At 40.1% G+C, this 22614-nt stretch overlaps 4 protein-coding genes across 9 annotated transcripts in view; 1 reads left to right on the top strand and 3 right to left on the bottom strand.

The window, feature by feature from the left end:
- Window positions 1-8526, bottom strand: part of LOC143905134 (uncharacterized) — an 83195-nt gene extending 74669 nt beyond the window's left edge. The window contains 2 exon segments of the mRNA XM_077420313.1: window positions 5258-5649; window positions 8191-8526. Coding sequence (XP_077276439.1) covers window positions 5258-5476 — 219 coding nt within the window. The 5' untranslated portion in view covers window positions 5477-5649; window positions 8191-8526.
- A 481-nt stretch (window positions 8527-9007) lies between these two features.
- Window positions 9008-16334, bottom strand: LOC143905137 (uncharacterized). Of its 3 annotated transcripts, none has more exons than XM_077420317.1 (4): window positions 15726-16334; window positions 15345-15513; window positions 13540-14169; window positions 9008-13042 (listed from the first exon to the last, which is right to left on the bottom strand). In XM_077420317.1, exons 3-4 carry the CDS (start codon window positions 13681-13683, stop codon window positions 10271-10273), a joined length of 2916 nt encoding a protein of 971 aa, XP_077276443.1. In that variant the 5' UTR covers window positions 13684-14169; window positions 15345-15513; window positions 15726-16334; the 3' UTR covers window positions 9008-10270. The 3 variants fall into 3 exon arrangements, with proteins under 3 accessions (XP_077276443.1, XP_077276445.1, XP_077276444.1); XM_077420319.1 differs by having other exon boundaries at window positions 15339-15513; XM_077420318.1 differs by lacking the exon at window positions 15345-15513.
- Window positions 16335-17176: 842 nt separating this feature from the next.
- LOC143905143 (uncharacterized) lies at window positions 17177-19738 on the top strand. 3 transcript variants are annotated; one of them, XM_077420331.1, is made up of 3 exons: window positions 17177-17471; window positions 17937-18146; window positions 18467-19738. In XM_077420331.1, the coding sequence occupies exons 1-3, from the start codon at window positions 17342-17344 to the stop codon at window positions 19258-19260; spliced, it is 1134 nt and encodes a 377-aa protein (XP_077276457.1). In that variant the 5' UTR covers window positions 17177-17341; the 3' UTR covers window positions 19261-19738. The 3 variants fall into 3 exon arrangements, with proteins under 3 accessions (XP_077276457.1, XP_077276458.1, XP_077276459.1); XM_077420332.1 differs by having other exon boundaries at window positions 18536-19738; XM_077420333.1 differs by having other exon boundaries at window positions 18542-19738.
- Rps24 (ribosomal protein S24) lies at window positions 19625-22374 on the bottom strand. Of its 2 annotated transcripts, XR_013259120.1 has the most exons (5): window positions 22284-22374; window positions 21830-21898; window positions 21409-21732; window positions 20650-20723; window positions 19625-19748 (listed from the first exon to the last, which is right to left on the bottom strand). XR_013259120.1 is itself a non-coding variant. In XM_077420344.1 (4 exons), exons 1-4 carry the CDS (start codon window positions 22284-22286, stop codon window positions 19746-19748), a joined length of 399 nt encoding a protein of 132 aa, XP_077276470.1. In that variant the 5' UTR covers window positions 22287-22374; the 3' UTR covers window positions 19625-19745. The 2 variants fall into 2 exon arrangements, 1 of the variants encoding a protein (XP_077276470.1); XM_077420344.1 differs by lacking the exon at window positions 20650-20723.
- Between the last annotated feature and the right edge of the window lie 240 nt (window positions 22375-22614).

Genomic DNA, 22614 nt, shown 5'->3' on the forward strand with positions numbered 1-22614 from the left:
CATCTGGTTCTTTGAACCCAACATAATTTAATAATTAAATATGATCCATGGTGAAAGGTCTCCCTCTATCTCGCATCGTTGTTAGTAACGAATAATTCTGTCCACTTTCGCTGCTGTTAACGACAATAGCATTTTACGAGACGTTATTAAAGTGGGTCAATCACGACCGCTTCCGACGTTGCGTTTAATGTTTAAGTACTTGTCAAGGGCAGAATGCCAAATTTCTACGGAAGCCCTTGTCAACTTGAAATGAATACTCGCTGCAGGATAGAGTGGCAATTAATTTAACGCACTTTTTGCAGGCTGCTTTAAATAAATATTATTTTTACTAAATCACAAGCTTGAAAAGAATCAGGAAAAAAAACTAATATGTTGTAATATCTTTTTTATTTAAAAATATTTTCTCAATTCCGCGATTCGCATTATTTTTGTATATTTTAGACATAAAAAAAGACATTCTTTCCTTGCCATTAATTATCTTCACATATGTTATATATGTTATTGATAAGCACGGCACTAATTTTTTTTTAGAATCAATAATGTTCCTAATTTAAATTATATCATTTCTGTAATCTTCATATAAAAAAAAAACACATTACAAGCAGTTCCAGTTTAATGTTGTTCTATCACAATAAATCGCTTTCAGACCCGTGTGCGCCAGCTGATGAACTTGATGACTCGATGATTTTGAGTTAAAACGCGTTGAAGCAAAATTTCACAGCGATGCACCGTGGACCGTCTATCTAGCGTAAAGCGTGAAGCCGCCTCACATTCCGCAACGTTGCAGCAGCGTTACCGACGCGAAAACGCGGCGTTTATTTTCAGTCTACCTTTGCAGCCGTTGCGGAAGGGACGCGACACGTACGTGTGTTGTACACCGCCTGCGGTTTCGCAACGCGGTCTCATCCATCCGGCGAGGAATCGACGAATGGAAAATAACGTGTTCCGCGTATGCACGCATACAGCTTCAACCGTAAAAATGGCACGGTGCGATGGACTCGCTGATCGATACACGCGCGGGATACTATTTAAAATCGTTACGGTTGCCGCTGGGCTTCGGTATCGCCTGAATTGTTTATTCGATTGCGTCGTGAATAATGCAAATGGCGTTTTATTAATATCATTATTAAAGCGCGAGATACTCCCAACGATCGCTGTGCAGATCGTGGGAGTTTACGTGGAAACACCCATTTTAGCACACGTTTCCTCAAAATACATTGACAGTCACTAGAAGAACTTTGATGTATATTTAATTTTAACTCAATTATATGTCCTTTAATTTAGCGGAACGCTCCAAACTCCAAACTATACTCTCGTTATAATTTTATATCTTGTTTGCATTCCCTGCACTGTGCATTTTTAGAAGACTCGTTCCAGGATAAATAAATTCATATGTTTAATCTTATATAGCAATTATGTCAAATCAGATGTAAGATCGTGTCGTGATCTTCAATAATTTACTCGAATACTTTGGGCACTCGTGCCCACGATATTTCACAGAAGAGGAATGGCATACCGTAGAAAACGTATACGTGCCTCCGTCGCGGCGTGATGTTATTGCACGTACCGTCTTATTACCGGGCAATCAGATGTAACTCGCGCGTCAACTTGATTGACAACCTAGTCGTCCCCTAAAAGCGCATCACGGAAACGACAGTCTGGCTGCTGTTGAACACAAGGAATTGCCGGACGTGGTCTAAAACCCCCCCTTAATGCGTCGCGACTGACCCAGATTCGTGATCGCTGCAGCACCACCTTCGTGTCTTTTTGTCTGCGCACGCCAAAATCCTGAAGAACGGATATGGTTTCAAATCCGACCGGCAAACCGGCAGTGCCGTTTTCTAATCCGATTAGTTCGATCCCCCGCAATGAGTGCCCCGCAGTTCTCTCGATTTCCATCACGGATTCTATAGCGTGCAAGAACCTTTGGAGAATGGAGTCTAAATTTAAAGATATAGAAAGAAGAACTATAGAGGAGGAGTGCCTTATTGGTGTGTCTAATTGTCTAAAATACAGTCACATTACGAAGAAATCCTTCTTCTCCGTCGTTTGTAACATAAATTTAATACTCCAGAATTTTTTAATTCGCGAATTTTAAGACCTCTTGTACAATCGCCTCATGGACGAGAGATATTGACGATAAACCTTGGCAGCCTTGATTTACATGGGGAATAGGGCACGCAATCTCGCGACTACCAATCTTTTAGGTGTACCAGTCGTTGCGCCTTGGTCAATTAATCAATTCGCTATCTAACAACATGACTCAACAGCGAACGTAGTTCGACGGAAACGTATTTTTATCTATGACGGCGGAGAAATATACGCGCTCGGATCTCTCTTCGGGATTGGTTAGCCGTGGCCTCGAGACATTGTTCAAGGTTCTTTGGCGAAGGTCCACGGTGAAATTATGACGTAATCCCAGAGTCCAGAATGTGTACATAGAGAGCGGCTAACTGTTGGCGCACGCCGGACAGCCGGATCGAAACGCGAGTCATCAATGGAATCGTCGCGTGTAGTAGGTACGACGAACTGCGCGTTGAAGACTTTCTCGATAAGCGACGCTGCATATGCAATCGGTTATATTGTTTATCGTTCTGTGTCTCAATGCCGCGCCTCAGTCGCAGCGATAAGTTGAACATGAATTTTAATTGTGCCAATATGAATCTCAAACAATTCTATAGTTTTATTAGCATTATCTTTATCTTTCTTTATCATTATAGGACATATATCTTTATTGTAAAAATAATCAATAAAGACTTTATTAATTTTATTATGAGAAAACATTGCTTTTTTACCCTACATTATTACCTTTCTAATTACCTATAGGTACACAATCGTACTAGATGCCGCACCCTGCATACGAGATAGCGTCAGACCTACATTCTATATTTCCACGTTTAACGATCTAATTCGCGAATTGATCTCTGAGATTCTGCAAAGAGAAATGATGATACGTTTGTTAAACTGAAGAGTCAGCGACGTTCATAGCGTATGACATCACAACATTAGGCAGGATGAAATAATTGGTCACCGAGTTACGCGCGGTGGACACCGCTCGTTACGACACATTTTTAGAGAATAAAGCAACGACTGTTTCAGCAGAGAAATACTCATTAATCAGCGTTAGAGCCTTGACTTTTGTCGCGGCACAGCGACGAAAATATACATATACCTAATAGACTTGAAAGTATCAGGAATTAATTTTTTTATCAGCTAGTTCTACCCACATCGATGAAATATATGGATACATACATATATATTCTTTAAAGATCTACTATAATAACTTATGCGCTACGTTCAGACACGCGTGATATACAAAATCGCAAACGCACAACTAGAAATTTCTTGAAATCATAAATATAATCACGAATAAAATTATATAGATGTAGGATAAAGACAGCGCTGTGGGAAATATTTATTTTCAATATCTAAGAAGATGTGCATTTAAGTACTCACAGATGTATCTGCTGCAAAAGGTATTTAAGCGATAAATGCAAATATTGAAAGATGCGGAGATGAGACGGAGTAGAAAATGTAATTGTTAAATTTTTTTTATTTCTCTACGAAAAAGATGAATTAAGACAAATCTTTCACTTGGGATTAAAATGAGAAATTAAAGACGCGAATTAAAAATAGAATCGTTTTCTGACTCACAGTTTATTTTGACCTATGTCACAACCGGTTTCTCGTGTCGTCTTCAGGTAAGAAGCTTACCTTGTCGAAATTCTACCGTCTTAACAACTTGCTCTCGGCTCTCTTTAGAACGAAACAAAGTACCTCAGCCTACTACCCTCGTGTTTCAAACTACCGAGACACACCATTCAAATACTTAATGCTTTTGTACTTAACGACATAACAACAAACACGTATGATCCGGAAAAAACTGCAATTAACGAAGCGGTCTGACATTCTCTACCTGGCGACCTTTCTGTTTCCCGTGAAATCGCGCGCGCCCACTCGATGACTCGAGATGTGGGACTTTTTTCTCCATCCCGGAGAGGAACGTTCAGGATCTGCGGTACCGTGAACACGGGCACGCGCGTCCCCTACCTAGCGGTGCGCCGCTACCTTCGCAGCAGCCTACGTCCTGGAGTAACCGTGACCTTTGGGCCGCAACAATCGACTGGCCACTTCGTCTTAACGATCGCTTTGCACGCTAACGCGGTCGACGTAACGATCTATACGACAAAGGCGGTCGCCCTGTGTTGACGCCTTCTCAGATGTTCAACAAATAGAGCTCCGTAAGCACCGCGTGTTCTATGAATGGGAACCTTGGCGAACAGCATCGTCCTGTCCAGTTCAAGTTACGAAACACTCGGCAAAATATATTTCGAAACTACAGATGCTTTAGTATTAGAAAAAAAAGTAATGCAAGAGCAGAAAAATATAAATAAAAATTTGTTCATGCGGAAAGTTTTTTGTCAAAGAAACTAAACGTGGCGCGTGAGAAGAGAGTGTCAAATGGGAGAGTACAGCTGTACCGAACCCTCCTCTCGCATTTTACCCACGCAATCGAAACTGCGAGCTGACACGCGGCGAAACGGTTGAATGCGAGCCCGTATATGCTATTAGATGCCACGTATATACGAAGCCTATTATTTGCGACAATGCCACCCACTTCCCTCGTGGCCAAAAATACATATATGTTCGTGACAAACTAATCCGAACGCACCATGCAGTACCTCGAAAACTCCAAGTATTACGTGACACAGCAAATTTTTTAAACATGATTGTATCATAAGTATTCCTGTATATATAATTATGTGGGTTTTAATTACTACAATATCGCGATATATGTATATGGAGAAAAATATTTCCATTATAATAAAATATTATTTCCGATTTAATACACATGTTGTAACATCGCATTGCAAAGAACATTAATCTTTCGCGGCATATAAATTAGTAAAATTGCTAGTTCCGACATCAACGTACTACCTTCCTCTCTTCGTTGCCTGCATTTAGATAAAACAAACTTACGCAATTAGATAGAACTTTAGATAAAATAAATTATACTTAGCGACGAAGAAAGAAATGTAATGGATAACTCGAAGGAACAAATTAACTATTTTTTGCATCGCATTGCATTTAAACCTCAATTAAATCATCTTTCTTTACTCACGTCGTTAATATGTCGTAGATAAAACTAAAAAAAAAATAGACACGTCAAATCAAGTTACATCGGTGTCTTAAAGATTTCCAGATCCATATAACTCTCGGTGCTTTCCTCCTTCAACAAAAAGCTCATCAATCCTACCTGTTTTCCGGTGCGTGGCAGAGTCTCCACGTTGGTACCGCCGACCACGGGGGCCTTTTCCGGTCCGCCGTTCCGCTGGCTGACGTTTATGTTGGCGTCAACATTGGCATTAACGTTGTTGGCGTTGTCGGTGACGTTCGCGTTCACGTTCGTCCCGGTGGTAACGTCGTCGGCGCCGCCACCGCCACCGCCACCGCGCTTTCCGTCCTCGCCCGTCATCCTTCGCTCAGTCGCCCCGTCGATTCACCCTCTCGTTGTCTCACACCCTCTTCAACCACGCCACCGTCGCCGCCGCACCGCCGCCACCGCCGTCGTCCTCACCCCGGACCCGTTCCGCTTACACTTCCGCTCGTCAATTCCCAACCTCGATCCACGGCTCGGAATCCCGATATCTGTGCGGCCGATCGAGAACCGATCAGAGAAGGATCGAAGCGCGAGCGTGACGAACGCGACGCCTAACCGATAACGCCGTAATTTCAGCCCCTCGACGTGGCCGTAGGGCTTCCGTTCCCCCCCCCCCCCCCCCCGGAAACGCGGAATCCGGACTATTAATATCCGAAACTTGATGGCTTTTATTAGATTGGAATGGAACACACGGAAAGCTCGAGTTTGCGATGTTTCGCATTAAAATGGATCGCGCGCCGTATAACTTGAGCCTTACTTTAAACGCACAATCTTAACTTTAAAGTAGATCTGAAATTACGGACTCGATCCACACACACACATCGCGATTCCGCACGCCTCTCGCTGGGGCGATTAAAAGTTAAATTCCCGTGGGCGATGAAATAAAATAGTCGAGCACACACGGTGTGTTACGGGAGGTTCCATCGGGCCGAATTACTTATGGTTGTTCTTCGAGGAACGCTATTTTTAGTCGGCACGAAACGATACGGGTGGTATAACCGTACACGACGAAACGGTTCGCAAGCACATTGCGAGCACCATTCTCCCATTCGCTGTTCCACCGAGGAGGAAGAAGACCCCCCGAGCCTCGCCCGAAGTGCAATCTTGCCGCTAACATCGCCAAACAACACGAAGATACGAAATTATCATCTCAAAGATGCGGAGCGTCTTTCAGACCTTTCGACCGCCACCCTGGAACGTTCGTGTTGCTCGGGATGTACTTTCGTTCAGAACACACGCCGCGATTTTTTTCGCAAGTGAGCCGCCAATAACCATCGTCCAACTGGTCTAACGTAACAATCGCAAAAGCAAAGATCGGGCTTTCCGAGTTTTTTTTTCTTTCTTTTTTCACAAGAACGCGGGATACCTTTGGTCGGGATCGCGGGCTCTCTGACGAGGGCCAAGGGACGAACGAGGTGGTCCTAGCGTCATATACCGATGCGAAACGCGGCTACTCCGCGCGATCACGCGACGATACCGGAGCGAAATAACGGGGCCCCGTTAGCTGGCAGGGGAATCGCGGAAAACCCTCGCGCGGAAACGCAACGCGAGCGGTAAGCCCGCACGGTCGAGACGGTAGAACCACCGGGAAAATCGATTCGAGCGCGTCCGTTCGAGCGCTGCGCGCCTCTCCGAGCCGCGGCGATAAAAGCGGCCGTCGCGTTGCGTCGCGTCGTCCCGGCCCCGGCCCCGGCTGCCGCGACGTTCACGGGTGCTCGAGCACCCGAGAGGACGAGTCTCGGCGCGCGTCTCGCGAGGCGCAGACAATCCGAAATTCAAAATAGCGCATGTTTTTCTCTTTCCTCTCTCTGCTTTTTTTTTCTCTTTCGTCTGCGCGTCGGTTTAACCCAGCTGCGCATTCGGTACGTTCCGCTCCAAACGGTCGCCCATATGGTTCAAATAACGGTTTAAAAACAGAAGAAATGGATCGAGAGAGAGAGAGGAGAGAAAGGAGGGTCAATTAATATTAGAATATTAAATAATATACTAATATATTAATTATTAATATATTGATGTAGAATAGTAAAATATTATTCGAGAGTATCCGAAATGATATATTTGCATTGCAAAGATAAAGAGAATCGACGTACGTAACGCAAGTCACATACGTAAACTTTACTGGAGAACTGGCGACACTTAAAATTGACGGTTCAATATTATTCCAACTCGGAGCATCTCTCGTATAATCCGCTAATTTGAGTCATGGTGACGAAAATTTCTAACGACAGACGGAGGGTTGAAGTTAAACCGAAACCGAGAGAGGCAATTGTCACGGAATTCTGTCGCGTCGACAGAAAACTGACGCCTATGTCGTAGTAAACACGACATCCTCTGCGATTGATACCGCGGGATAGATTCTTTAATGGCAAACATTCATGCGTGCTACACGGCTCGTCGGCGATCGGATCGAACCGGATTGCGCGAGGCGCGATTGGTCGTGTCGGTGGGAAAACAGGAAAACCTGGAGAACGCGCAAAACGATGGCACATCCCGCAATTACCACGCCAAGATTCCACTGGCGTTTCCACGCACACGCATACGCGCGTACATATACATAAATCACACACACATATATATATATATATATATATATATATATATATATATGCACACACATGCATGTATAAATCTATTTTTTATGTATATCCATAACTATACATGTGTAATTTAGGTGTATGTACGTATGTATATAATATATTAGCGTCAACGGCGCGGCGTCGCGGGGGTTCTCCGTCTGGTTCCTCGGCGCGGCGGTACATTTCGCGGGCGATCGATCTCTCGAACCCTTTTTCCCGCACTTCGGCCGAGTTTGCCGCGGTTCGATGACGCGCGGCGCCTCAAATCCGCACGACTATCGAGCGATTACGACGTTCGAACGCTACCCTAATGCGCGAGCGGTCGTAAAAAGGGAGCGGGAGACAAAGAGATAGGAAGAGTGAGAGATAGACACGAAAAAAAAGAGAAAGAAAAAGAGAGAGAGAGAGAGAGAGAGAGAGAGAGAGAGAGAGAGAGAGAGAGAGAGCACTAACCGGAGGGGTTCACACACGCAGGGTTGCGCGCGCGACGGATACCTTCAAGTCCACTAGTCCGTCAACCACCGCGGTGTTGAACGGCATTCAACAACTTTTTCCCATCGAACGCTAAGTACTTTCTCCACTTGTCAAATCACACGCCGCGCCGTCATCCTTCGCTCGTGCCCGCCTTCTCCGTTTCGCTACTCCTTTTCACATCGACCGGCCGCCGCGGAGACCGCGCGCGCACACGTATATACGACACACCGACTCCGAGAGACTCGCGCGACGACGAAAGCACCGAGCCGCGACCGCCCTCCCGGATACTCCGCACGGCTTTGATCGTCGCCGCCGCCGCACCGCACCGCCGCGCTGTCAGAGTCAGCCGCGATGGCGAGTGGCGAGTGTGGCGAGTGGCGACGCCGCGCCCGTCGCGGCACCTGCCGGCAACGCCGCGCGACACTTCGCGTTCATTCTTCTTTTTTTTTTTTCCTCAACAGAAAATCGATAGCCTCTCTCGCGAAAGCTCTTATTAATTAATTCATTAATCTCCCCGAAATAAAATATATATGTATGACATTTTTCCCTTTAATAATCCAAATTCACATTAATTCTAAAATGAAAATTTCAATTTCTAGAGAAATATGTGTAAGAGAGAGAGAGACATGGTATGCAAATCGAATAAATACATTATGCAACAATTTTACGACATCGACGTACGAACGTTATTAATTTTTAGAGCATTTCAATAAGATGAGAAAAACATTACTAATGCATGATAGATTATTCGACCTATTCCTAACTTGGAGGTAAAAATCAATGTAAAACTGTCAAATTCAATTTTTCACAACCTTATTCTATTTAGGAACAAACGCGATATTATGTACAAATTTGTAAACAATTTTATTATCGTCGCATCAACTGAATTTAAAACAATTTTTCAAGTGTACTTACACTATAACACATAAAATTACCACCAAATGTAGAGCCAATATTAGCTAATTAATAAAAAACTATATTTACTGCTAAACCAAGCCTCGCGTTAAATATACCATTTCAATATACCGGTTGACGGAAGCTGGAGATGGAACATTTGATTAGAAATAATGCTATATAAAAATTATAACTTCGCTATTACGATAGCGTTCCTTACGATATATGTTTTATCATCGCGAATGGCGCAATATAAAATTCAATTACAGACCTCGGAAGAAAAACTGGTCTTACGTGCACAAAGATTATATATTTTATTCCGTTGGTTTATTAGGATTTTCGTCTTAAGCAACAACGTTAAAAATAAATGATGTACCAGAGATTTTCGAAACATTTTTCTGCAATCGGGTGTGGCGTCAAACATATTTTAATAAATTTTCTATTGTCATTTCTAATTTAATAATGAAAATGTTAGTTTAATATTAATATGTGACAATTGTTACAAATAGTATTAGCTATCGTCGTCTCTTAATGATACGTCATTTACAAAAGGGGCTTCGCACCCTTACGCATTACGGTTTTATAGAAGATATTAAGAATTACAGATCAACTACAATTGAACGGATAGTTTGTGTAATCCTAATGTCTCGTAAACTTAACGTTGACAGATTCTGTAGAAATGTTAAACGCGTTATGAATTTATCCATTAAATTAAAGCAAAAATTGTCCGCGTACAAGATTCAGTTTGCAAAGTTTACAAAGTAGGATTAACGTTATACAGACTAAATACAATAGAATATGTATTGTTCGGCAAATGATGTAATTATGTAATTAATGAAACACAAGATGAGAGATACAGGCGTTTTAAAATGTTACTACCTATGTATCAGATATAAGATAAAAATAACGCAATACGTATGATTCTTCGTGATTTCACACGTGTATGTCAGCTGTGTAACGAAATATGAAATTTATGTACGCGCATCATAAATAATATTAACACGTAAACGTATCTTTGCATATCGGACGCGAATTGAAAATGATCCGACGTGTAAAGGAATTAATTGTGCCAGATATCAATTCTTGTAATTAGTTTATTCCGCGTCTATATATATTGTATTATTCCTCTCAAACGAAAGATATCCTCAACGATTCTTAACGCGTTCTATTTCGCTAAGAATCCTTTCTTTTTCATTTTGTGTATATCATTGTTACATCCATCTATCTGCTCATGCATCTCAAGTTGTTTTTTAGTATGAAACCGCGTACCACAGGTGTAACATTTTAACTTGACATTTGTGCCATGCTGCATCATGGTGTGATATTCTAAACCTACTCTATCGGAAAACATTTTGCCACAAAAATAACACGTATTGTGCTTGTGCGCTTTCATATGACCTTTAAAAGTTTTAAATTTTACACATTTCAGGCATATAGTACAAGTCATTAAGCTATCAGCCCAACGCGAATGTATCGTTTGTTTGTGATAGTAAAGATTCTTATTATTCGTATAAGCCTTTTTACATTTATGACAGGGATAACCGAAACCTAAATGATAACCCTCGTGGAAGGCCTTTGCTGAAATAGAAATCTTTTTGTTACAAAATCTACAGAGCAGATCGTTGTGCTCCGAATGAAAATGCTGCAATCGTGCTTTGTCATGCGTGAATCGTTCAGGACAGTGGTAACAATGGTACGCCTTATCAAAATGTTTGATCCTCACATGCGCGTCAAATTCGTTATAATTATTTAGTACCTCTTTACAACAGAAACACAGCAACCGTAGCGAAAATTCATCGAATGACCTCCCATTATTAACGGTACACTGATGATTATCGTACGACTTACTTGTACTAAACCGTTCCTTACAATATGCGCACATCAATGGATCAAAATGCGTCATGTCGACCTTTGTTCCATAGGAGTGATCCAACTCCACTCTGGTATATTGATATCGTTTAGCTCGTAGTTTTCGCTTCCCTTGATGTATCACTTGTTTTTTTACCTGGCTATTTTCCTTGCACGTTTCTTGATCTTTAATCTGACTATATTTCTTGTTCTTATCTTCCGTGTTCCTGGATCTCGCATGTTCACCCATCTCAAGAACTTCAAGAACCTCTTGACACATTTGTTTCAATGTAATGACTTTATTGAAAACTCTTTCAGTTTTTCCATCTTCCGCATCATCGTTTTGCCGCTTTGACGAATACCGTTTACCATCTTCTCGCGTCGTCACCTGCTTCGCTATACTATCTTCATTAGGAGAAATTTGTAGATCATCTTCGATATCGATGATTACGTCTTCGTCTGTATCTTGTAATTTCAAAATGCTATGATCTTTACTGTATTTGGATGATTGAGATGTGTCTAGTACTCGCTGTGTGGCAAACGCTTTTGTAAAATCTTTGGTATAGTTAGATGCGTGAGACAGAGATGAAGTGTCTTCTTCGAAATTTGAAGTTTCAGACTTTTGAGATTTATCCTCGTCATCTTTACCAACTATCTCATAAGAATCGTTCCGTTTCTTGATCGTTATGTTAAGGCCAATACCAGAGTCTCTATCACTGCTGACCCTGCTGTCTTGTGTCGTAGTATCGTCATTTTGACATAATTCACAATGCTTTTTATGAATGAACAAGGTATGAGGATTTCGAAATAATCTTCCACATATACAAGTAGTTTCTTCATTTTTTCTCATTCTTTCACTGTATCGGGTTGCTCGATTAATCTTGGGAGTTTGATTAAACGATGTACTGCTTTTATTTATATCGCTGGTGTTCTTTGCAACAGTATTGACTGACATCGTGGAAGACTTTGCTTCAATTGATGATTTGTATCTCTTACTGAATGGTGAATTAAAATATCTACATTGGAATTTATGAAAATTTTCTTTAGTTTCTCCGCGAAATTTGTGAATGCGTTTATGTTTGGCCAAACTGTGCGTAGATGAATATCTTCCCAAGCAAATGTTACATTTGAATCGACCATGTACTACTAAATTTTGTTTCTGCTGCGTGATGGCGGGCGGAACAAACGCATTGGGTTCGTTATTTAACTTGAGTTTCTTCCTAGCATTTTGTGAGGTATGGGTTGTCTTTCTCTTGACTCGAGACTTTCCACGAGCGTTACTTTCGTTGTCCATTATACGATGTCCATCTTGATGTGATTTGTTTGTTGATATGGTTCTCTCATTTTCAGATGACGTAGTCTCACTTAATAATGACGATTCCAGCTGTTCTACCACACTTGAAGGACCTCCTATTTTATGATAATTAATTAAATGTTTTCTTAAAGATGGTACTTTCTGCTGACATAATGTACACTTGACAAACTGTATCGATGTAGGAGGGGAAGTAGTTGCAGTTCTGGTAGGTTTTGTCTTTGTAGTAATCTTTTCACGTGAATCTTTATTATCATAAAGCTTTTCAGCACTATTACTTTCTTTGCCGATTGAAGCAACTGAAGTGGCTTCACGTTTTTTCTTTAAAACGGTACGATTCCAACGTTTTGGACCCTTACGTTGTAAGGGAAGAACAACTCCGTGTATTCTTTCTGAATGGTATCTTAAGGATCGCCTCTCCAAGTATTGCTTACCACAGGTAGTGCAAGGATATACTTTCCTTGTCCTTTGGACAGAAAATTTAAAAGGCAATGGCAATGCGTGGTCATTTCTTCTAGGTTGATACCTGATGTACGATGGAGCCTCTTTAACCTTGTCCAAGCATTGCGCTTCTTTCTCCTCTTCTCTCGCCTCTTCTTTCTCCTCTTCTTTCTCCTCTTCGTTCTTGTCGCAATCATCGGTTAGCGCTGCTGACTTCTCAATCTGCATATTCCTTATCAATTGTAACGTTTTCCAAATTTTATCACATCTCTCCAACAAGACAATTGGATTCTTTATCATAGGTATGGATACCGGAATATGTAGTGTGGATTCGTCCTATATAATATATAAAAAAAGAAAATATATAATTTTTAAATATAATATTTTCAATTATATTATATATTTGGTTTCTTTCCAATATCATAATATAAACTAAAACAAAAACATAAAATTTACATTGTAATCGTGCACTACTTTTGGTTATATCCAGAGATATAACCAAAAAATTGGTGATCGGAGTTTTTCTAGCAAAAACTTAATAATTATCGCAGAAATTAGGTTCTCGTTTATTGATGAATAACACGTGGCTGATAAATATAACATTAAATAATAAATTTAAACACGTAACAATATAAAATGGCAATTAAATCGTAGCCTAACCAACGTAAACATAAAAAGCGCGGTAAAACAGTGGTTAATGATTTTGGCGAGACGCAGCAGCCATTTTTCACATCTTTTTTTTTTCTAAAAATTTTAACAACAAGCACTCCGATCAGGCGTAAGTGGCACGACACGTGAATTTCAAGGAAACCCATCGATTCCCGGAAACTTACAAACACCGATAGTTCTTCGTCGGCCGGGTTGATCAAGTCGGTGCATGGCTCCGTCTTGCATTCGACGAGGCAGAAAGACGATGCCGGTGTCGCCGCATCATCGTTTTCCTCGCGGACGCTTGCGGCGGCGGCGTCGTCGGCCATCCTGAGACAGGGTCAACAGGGTGCGATCTGCTGGAAGACAGATCGCACTTGAATCTTGAATCCCCTCTGAAACGTTGGTAGTGCTGCTGCTCGCGAACCGTTGCTGGACTTGCTGGCCGGAATGGCTCACAATCAGCTCAATGGCTGCAGGCTGGGCGAATTCTTGGCGTCTCTCTTTAGGACCTTACACCGCTGACCGCATGCCAGCTACGACGATAGTCCGGAGTCCCTCTCTTTCCGTCGCGCTACGACCCTTCTTTACTGCCCTCTCCCCGTACTTGCGCCTTCTCTTGTCCTTATTTTATTGGACAAGACGGACGCGTTTGTGCCGAGCTGAGCTCTTCAACCCGACCCAGCTTCGACCACTGTCGAACTGATGCAGGGCTGGATACAGTGGATACCCGATACTGGCTCGATGGGCACCGATACCCACTGGGAGTTGGGATTATTTGCTTCGTCGATATTTTCGTTCGCCTCGTGCCTTACCTAATATTAATTATAATTTTAGAGGGAGGAAGAAGAGAGATATATAGGATATAATTAAAACAAACTTAATTTCGGAGTCTTAAATTAAGAAAGTACAATTAAAACTAACGGTCTTAGCCATACGTATTAATAAGATTAGTGAATCATAGATTTGGCGTTCAATAATACAGTCGAAGACTAATCAGACAAATAAATCGCTATTCTCTAAAAATTCCTTCCGGATCACATACTTGTATCGATATGGATATCGCGGCACAATTCGTAATTAACAATTAAGCCTACGTTGGGAAGAAGCGCCAGCGGATTAAGACAGGGTAGAAGCATGGGGTCAGAGGATGGGAAGTCCTAAAAACGCGATAATTCCCGTAAGTTTGCGTTTTTAGAAGAGAGACGTATCGAGATACGTATTACGTATCCTAAAACCCAAGTATCAAATCGACATGTGAACAATAATATTTTGTAAGATGTAGATGGGATTTCCAGATTTCTGTTAGAAACGATTAATGAAACGTCACATATTATTAAGGCTGCAATGTTATCATTCATTATTCATTAGAATGATAACTCGTACGATTCTAATAGTCGACGTATCCGGGATATCTTGGCGCATTGTACTTAACAATTACACGCTAATGTCGTTTCCAAACACCGATCTGAGAGAAGACACCTCGCGTAGAAAAAAAAGACGCTATAACGACTATAAAAATATAATGTACATACCTTATTTTCAATTAATGCTGTTGTACCGGTTCGATTAAGACATATATATATAGAACTAAGGGATATTGATTGGGTTGAGGACATCATCGTGGATTAGGTTTTCTTACGTTCCTCGCCAAAGATATGGGTAAACTACGTGAATTTTAACGTTCACAAATTTTTATCACAATATTGTTATACATTTCGTGATTAATAAAGTTCGATAATAAGAAAAACTCATTTATTTAATTAGTCTTTGATTATATTGTTGAACGCCAAGTCTTGATTGATTCGCTAATCTTGTTAATACATATTGCTAAGTCCGTTGTGTTAATTATAGTTTCTTTAACCTCTAATTTAAGAGTCCGAAATTAAGCTCGCTTCAATTATATTTTTCAACAGAATATAACTTGAAAAATGTAATTTTGCCTAAAATTTTTATCAAATATAATTAAGTAATGGGTCTTTACGGTTACCGTTCCGTCACTGCGTTGACTGCGTGCTATCACACGATTGGACGGTATAGTGTAGACTCGAGAACAATGGGCGAGTCCAAGTTGGGAGATAAGATAATTTCCGTTGAATTTTATCGCGTCCCGTCTCTCAACTTTTTTTACCCAATATGTTCATACCGAGATTCGCCCACTGGAAAATTCCCATTCTATATGATCTATTTATCGAGATACGGCTGTTCTACGTAACATAACCAAACGCACATATTGATATCGCCTGCGTGCGATACTTTGGACTCCCTAAATTACGCGTAATATGCGTACATATTGCGTCTTACAGCGCGACTCGATTCTACATCAGTGGGGATATATTGATGATACTTATCGCTAGGAACGTTCGTTCACCTGAGACCTCGATCCACCTCGATCAGCCACGATTGATTCTGTACGCTCGCTGGTCCGGCTTCGCCATCAGATCCCAGAACGGACTGTCTCGCGTGACGTCGCGTCAGCGTTCGTTTCCTTTACGGTAGACTCATGCGCACAATAAAATGTTCTTGGAAGCCAAACACGATGCGTAGCCAAGTAACGGTCGCTCGAAGGGTTGATGCTTGAGGGATACGTGAAAAAACGATAGAGATTCGAATGCGAAATGACCGATCAATCCTGGACGAGTCCACTTTTCCTCGCGGCACGCAGCGGGCCAAATCTCACTTTATTTCGGCCTGCCGCGATTAGTTTTTTTCACGCCAGGCGTGGCGTGTTGCAGGGCCAGGAACCCGAGAACATGGCGAGTTGGGACGATGATTTAGCAAATATCCCGCTACGGAAACCCGTCGGCTTGATTCTGTCGATCGACGGCGAGCCACGGTTGGGAAAACTGCGTTTCCGCGTGTCGCTATTTTGCCCTACACGATTCTCTTTGTGTCGAAGGCATTAGCAGGAGTTTTATGATGACGGGCAATTAATAGCTCGCAGCACTTCCATCACCGACACTTATAGTCGATCGCGAAAGATCCGATAGCTCGTCATTTCTAGCAGCTACAGATCATCTGATTCCCGTTAAATCTCGTACCAGCTGATGTTCCGCCGAACGTTTTTTCATTCCTCGACGGGGAGTGCGTTTCTTTCCCAAAGCGAGCGCCCTGCACGTTTCTACCCAGTCAACACCGAGCATCAGTGTTGGAATTTCGTACTCAACAATGTAAATGTAATACAAAAACATATGCGAAATTATAACATAGATATGATGTAACTGATGCTCGGGGTTGACTGAGTAGGCTATTCACAAAGGGTTTTCCAAACCGATCCAAGCCTAAAGTTACACGTTTAAACTTGTAACATGAACTGCAATGCAATGCGCTTATTATTAAAAAACCATCTACGTTCTTACGTTGAGTGACGAAACGTCGATTCCTAGATAGCACGTTCAAACAACGTATAATGAAAACCAACGTGTGCTATTTGGGCTATGGATCTAAAATTGCCCTTGTTGGGGCAAGCCGAGCATCATTTGTCGTTCGCGCCAATAAAAAAAAGCGTTAAACGATATTAAATAGAGATACGTTGAAATAAAATAAGGTCTTTCTAACATTAGAAGCGCAGACAGAAGCGTAACGGTAGAAAACCGTATAGAACCGTGAATTAACAGCGCGCAAACGGGTAATCAATTGATAGCCCGTTTTAGGCCAGTCGGTCCAGCCCACATGAGTAATCACGGATAAGCGTATGTAATTTGCCTTCATACGTAACGCGGCACAATAGCGTGATGCCGTGGCCCGAGGTTCGCGGAACGAGCGATTGTCCATCTATCTTGCCGGCGCGCCACGTACTTCGGATCGTTGTAAGTTACATAGATATTGCGAAAATGACGGCGGTTAACCGATTGAGAGATCGGGATCGGAACGAGCGCAACAAGGCCTTGTTTACGTTAGCATGCGCGGGCTTGATCCCCCGATAAAATTGTGGCACTAACGAGATCGTCATACCATGCATTTCCGCCGGAGGACATATAAAATCGCATGCACTTGTACACCCGCACGCAGAGTGGTGTTGTTTGTCCGGTCGCAAAAATGCGACCGCTCTCAGGTGTCTTGCTGCTGCTGCTCCTCACCTGTCAGCTCGTTACGCCGACACCGATTTTCGATAGAGGTGGTGTACATTGTAGTTGTTTATAAGTGCTATATCAATTATACATCTTGCAGTACAGGAGAATTAAGTGCAGGATTGATACGATCGATATTATAGTTGAATCAAATGTATTCAAGTTTCTCGAGCTCTTGAGATGAATTGTCCTGAATCCTCCAAAGGAAAAAAGTAAAGAATGAAGTTTCCAGTTTCGTGCAAAATAAAATGTTAAATCTAGTGTGTCCAAATTGTTTCAAATATGTTAAAAATCAAGTGTATATCTTCAAGAAGATAGACACACATATGGTGTTTATAACATCAATAAATATATCTGTGATTAAATGTGAATTACGTCAATTTTCACAAAATTGTATAAATTAATAGAGAATTTAACAAGGTTGCAATGAAACTGTGCTGCTAGATTGCGATGTACCAATCCTACTGTAAACCCTATAATTTTTAACGTTTTATTCAATCCAAACGTCGTAGATGGAGCAGGTTTTCACGGTCGATCGACTGGATTCGGAGAAACAATACGAGATTGGTTCAAAGTGCTGAAGGACCGAATCGTGAGAAAATGGCAAGAGTGGTTCGGCGGAGACGATCCAACTTCGAGTTTGTCACCGCAGGATATTTTGAACATCGATAAAAACATAGGGGGTCGAATACCGGGTTACCCAGGCTTGGTCTTAGATTTGTGTAAGCAAAGCTCGATAACATTAAATTTGGAGTCAGTATCCGTAGCGATCCCCTTTAATATCTCGTCACAAGCTCGTCGTAAAGCTGAAACTCCCGCTGCGCTGGACGTAAAATCACGTGTTTCTGCTTCGCTACAGATCATAATTGAACATACGCGATTTCGACATTTTACGTGATGCGTCACTCGCGAAGATCATACAAGAGATACAATTGGTATGTCTTTCAAAGCCTTTCGCGACCGTGTCCTCCCAAGCTTTTAGACTACTAGACACAATCCCGATTTAACTTTCCTATTTTGTTAATTTTTTTCATGATAATAGCTAGCCTATCTTTTGACCCAAAACGCGATTGGGGCGTCCGGATTGGTAAATGGTACATCATCCGGAAAGTTGCAGGCAATGACTACGACAGTGATTCGGATGAGTGGGACACGAGGCCCTGGCTACCGAATCTGCCCTCGCCACCCACATTCGGGATCGAGTGGACGCCCGACTTCCGCAAATTCGGAAGTTCTCAAACTACGCAATCTCCAACGACTACGCCGAAGATCGAATCTACTACATCGAGACAACAAACGACCCAAACTGTTACTGAAACGCAATCAGCCTTAACTTCTACCGGATCAACTGTAACCACCACTGAGGCTACCGTAACTTCTACCGAAACGATTTCACTTACTACCCAGTTAATTACAACTTCGGTAGAGCCGAATGCAACGTCAACTGAAGAAATCCTGACTTCTAGTGAATCTGTTGTAACGGACAGTAAACCGGTTGTGGCACCTACCGAAACTACAGTAATATCCATCGAGACAATTACCGAAAAAACTGATCCATCCATCGAGTCTACTGTGCTTAATGTCGAACCGATATCGTCCACTGAATCGACTTCTGTTAAATCAATTGAAACATCTATCGAATCTACTGTAATTACTACTGAAGCAAGCGTGACATCCACTGAAGAGATAACCGTTATTACTACTGACAATGAGTCACCTGTAACGTCCACCGAACTAACTTTACCTATCTTCAACAAGCAAGTAGAAGAGAACGAGACCATCAATAAACGTACCACAAAGAAACCTCGTCCAGCATCTGCCGAAGTCATAATTTAAAAACAAGTTACATATTATCAGAAAATAAATTCAGATGTATGTCTTGGTCCAATCTTTCTTAATAAAGTTTTAAATTAAATCAGTTGTAAATACATATTAATTAGATCTAAAAATATTAACGCGCTAAAAATAGGTAAGATAAAATCGACAAAAATAATTATTTAAATTTTTAAATAGATTTATATACACAAATATATCTTAGAAAAAATTAATTAAATCTCACAAATATTAGTCATTCCACTCAAATAACCTGAAATTTTGAATATTATTTTTATGTGTGTGGGGGTAACAAAACATTAACTAAATACAATATAATAAATTTTTTAACGAGAGATTTTCACGAGATGTCAAGAGAAAGGCGAAATGGATTTTCATCAAGAAGAATACACGTTTATTCCGTAAAATTTATTATAATTACAGCGCTATTCCATAGTAAAATATAATAATTTTTACGTCGATGATCGTGGTCTTCAAGATGGCTTCTTTTACTGTAATAGAAAAAAAAAGTTTTTTGTGTATATTCAAAAAGAATATTTCCTTTCTTACTTAAAATCAACTGCTTAACACATGCACATTTTAACAAATTTTACAACAATATACAAATTGTCATAGAAGTACGACAGCACATATACATATATCTGTAGTTAATATATAAAGCATTATCTTCTCTCTCTCTCAAGCGTATTAAATATAAAAAGTATATGCACTAACAAGAAATTCAATATAATATAACATTAAAGTATTTTCAAAATTATTTAGATGTTAGCAATTTTCGTGCACATCTCATTTTACACTAATATAGAATACTTAAGATAAAGTAAAATTGTTTGTTAATTTGTTAATGTATTTGTAATTCATTAAAACCAAAGCTTTTACAAAAAAGAACAAATGTTAAGTTATATTTTTTCCTTTCTGAAAATTAATTTAATTTAACATTTAATCACTAGTTTTAATAAAATGTGAATAGTATAGCAAAAGCTTAATTTTAATTGCAGTATTAGATAACACGTTTTAGTGGTAGACCTAAAATTAATTTACTAACAAGTAAAACGCAAATATAAATAAGTAATCAAGTCCTGTATTACCTGATTATGCATTTTCTAAATTTACACAATACTCTACATCGTTAAAGACGCTTATTATGTCTAATATGAAAATATAATAGCCTATATAAGATTCTTGCATTTTCATATTATATAAATAAAATATATTTTTGCATTATATTGAAACATTAGAATTGTGATTAGCAATATAATAAATAAACCATAAAAAAAAACAGAATATTACATATAACATTCAGAAGTTATACAAAAGTATTAACAAATTATTAGCATGCTCATACAATCAACAAGGAACAAAAGTATGAAACTTAAAGATTTGCATGCTGACCCTGATTAAGCAACAAGATATTGCCCCTCCAGAAGTCTGTAGTACAAATGATGATCATTTCTCTATTTCCTTCCCTAGAATGTGAATAAGAAGCGTATACCACCGTAGCATGCACAATAAACATCAGACCAAAGGAAAATTTATTTCTGAATTGCCCATAAACGCTATTATGTTCAATAAGAAATCTTTTATATATTTTTTATATTTCTATTTTGTTATTCTCTCATAGATATCACACATATATATTACACAACTGTGTTGTATTATAAGGAATACAAAAAGTTCAAACTAGTAAATTTAAAAAATCTGTTAAATAGAAGTTTTTCTAAAAAAATATGTGAATATTTATCATGTATTTATGGTTATCCGTTCAATAACGTTAAGAACTTCATTGTGCTATGTAATAAAATTTATTTTTATATGCAAACTATCTGATTTTCTCGAATATAATAGTTTATTAATACAATAAAATTACCTAAATGAAAACAGAGAGAAAAAGATTTCCACATCACGTAGAATATATAATTTTTAAGGCCAATTATAATTTTAATATAAGAAATTTAAGCCAAAGTCCATAATTAAGAAAAAAGAAACATTATTTCAACATGCAAAAGATATCTTATATTGAAAAGCATTCAACGATGAGACAGAATAAAGAAAAATTTTTACAATGTTACAGCATTATAACGTTCGAGTGATAGAGCAAGAAGTATGGTCATATCTTTGCGTAAAAAATATATTTGACATTATTTCGCCTACCTTTTTAGACGCTGCTCCAACTTTACTCTTCTTAGTACCCCTAACTTTCTTCATTCTGTTCTTGCGTTCTTTACGCTGTTTCCTGGTTTGTTTTTGTTTCTCGAAGAGACCATGCCTCGCTAACCTGTACTTAGGTTCGAATTTCTTCGCAAAGTCCAAGGTGTCGTAGATAAGCGCGAACCCAGTGGATTTACCACCGCCGAAGTTGGTTTGAAAGCCAAACACAAAGACGACGTCTGGGGTCACTTTATACATCTTGGCTAGTTTCTCACGTATCTCGGTCTTACGAACCGATGGTTGTCCAGGATGGATTACATCTACGACCTGCGCAAAACAAACATATAAATTGGTACATATAAATCATCAATAATAATTGGCTAATAAATATAGAAATCATAGATCGCTCGATTCGCACACTCACCATTTGTTTTCGGCATAGGAGCCGATTGGTCATGAACTTTCTCGTTCTGATGGTAGCTGTGCCTTCCGTCTGTAAGCGAGAATCAAAATAAGTCTCTTTATTTGTGGAGTTAGGTTATTTTATTAGAGTGCATCTAAGTGTGTCGAAAATAGACTGGAGAACGCTGCTGTTCTATTGCATTCTACGGCAAGGATAAATAATATAATAAATAAAATTAAAAAGTTTCAGTTAATAGAGTTTTTATTTATTAAGCGTCACAAATAACAAACATGTATTTTCATCCGAGGTTATGTCACGTCGCGTTTGACGATTAGCATTGCTACTCGTAATCGGTACTTCCCGAACTTAATACACGCGACACGTACTTCATTAGATGCCATTATTTAATACTCAATCAAACGTCGCACGTTTCGTTGGACGATTATTGCAGAATTTCTCGATACAAATTACATACCATTCTGACCGGTTAGCGTACCGCTCGGAAAAAGACACGAAAATTCACGGCATGCACGCACGGAAACGTGCACTGCCATCTGCGATATAAGATCACACGGCAGCGTCTGCATCGCGCACCCACGTGATATTTTTACAATAGAAAAATCTTTTTATTGTTTATGCATACCTACGCCTGGCACTATCGAAATTCTACATCTAATTTTCAAGCTTTTATCAAGTTCAAACGATTTAAGATACTGAATCGCTTCGAAATTAACAACAGAGGATTAATTTCTAGGAATATATATATTTGCAGCCGAGACGCGAGGATAAATATCGTATCTCTATGA

The sequence above is a fragment of the Temnothorax americanus genome, unplaced genomic scaffold (genome assembly GCF_048541705.1).
Source record: "Temnothorax americanus isolate GAGA-0224 unplaced genomic scaffold, ASM4854170v1 Scaffold6, whole genome shotgun sequence".
Lineage (NCBI taxonomy): Eukaryota > Metazoa > Arthropoda > Insecta > Hymenoptera > Formicidae > Temnothorax > Temnothorax americanus.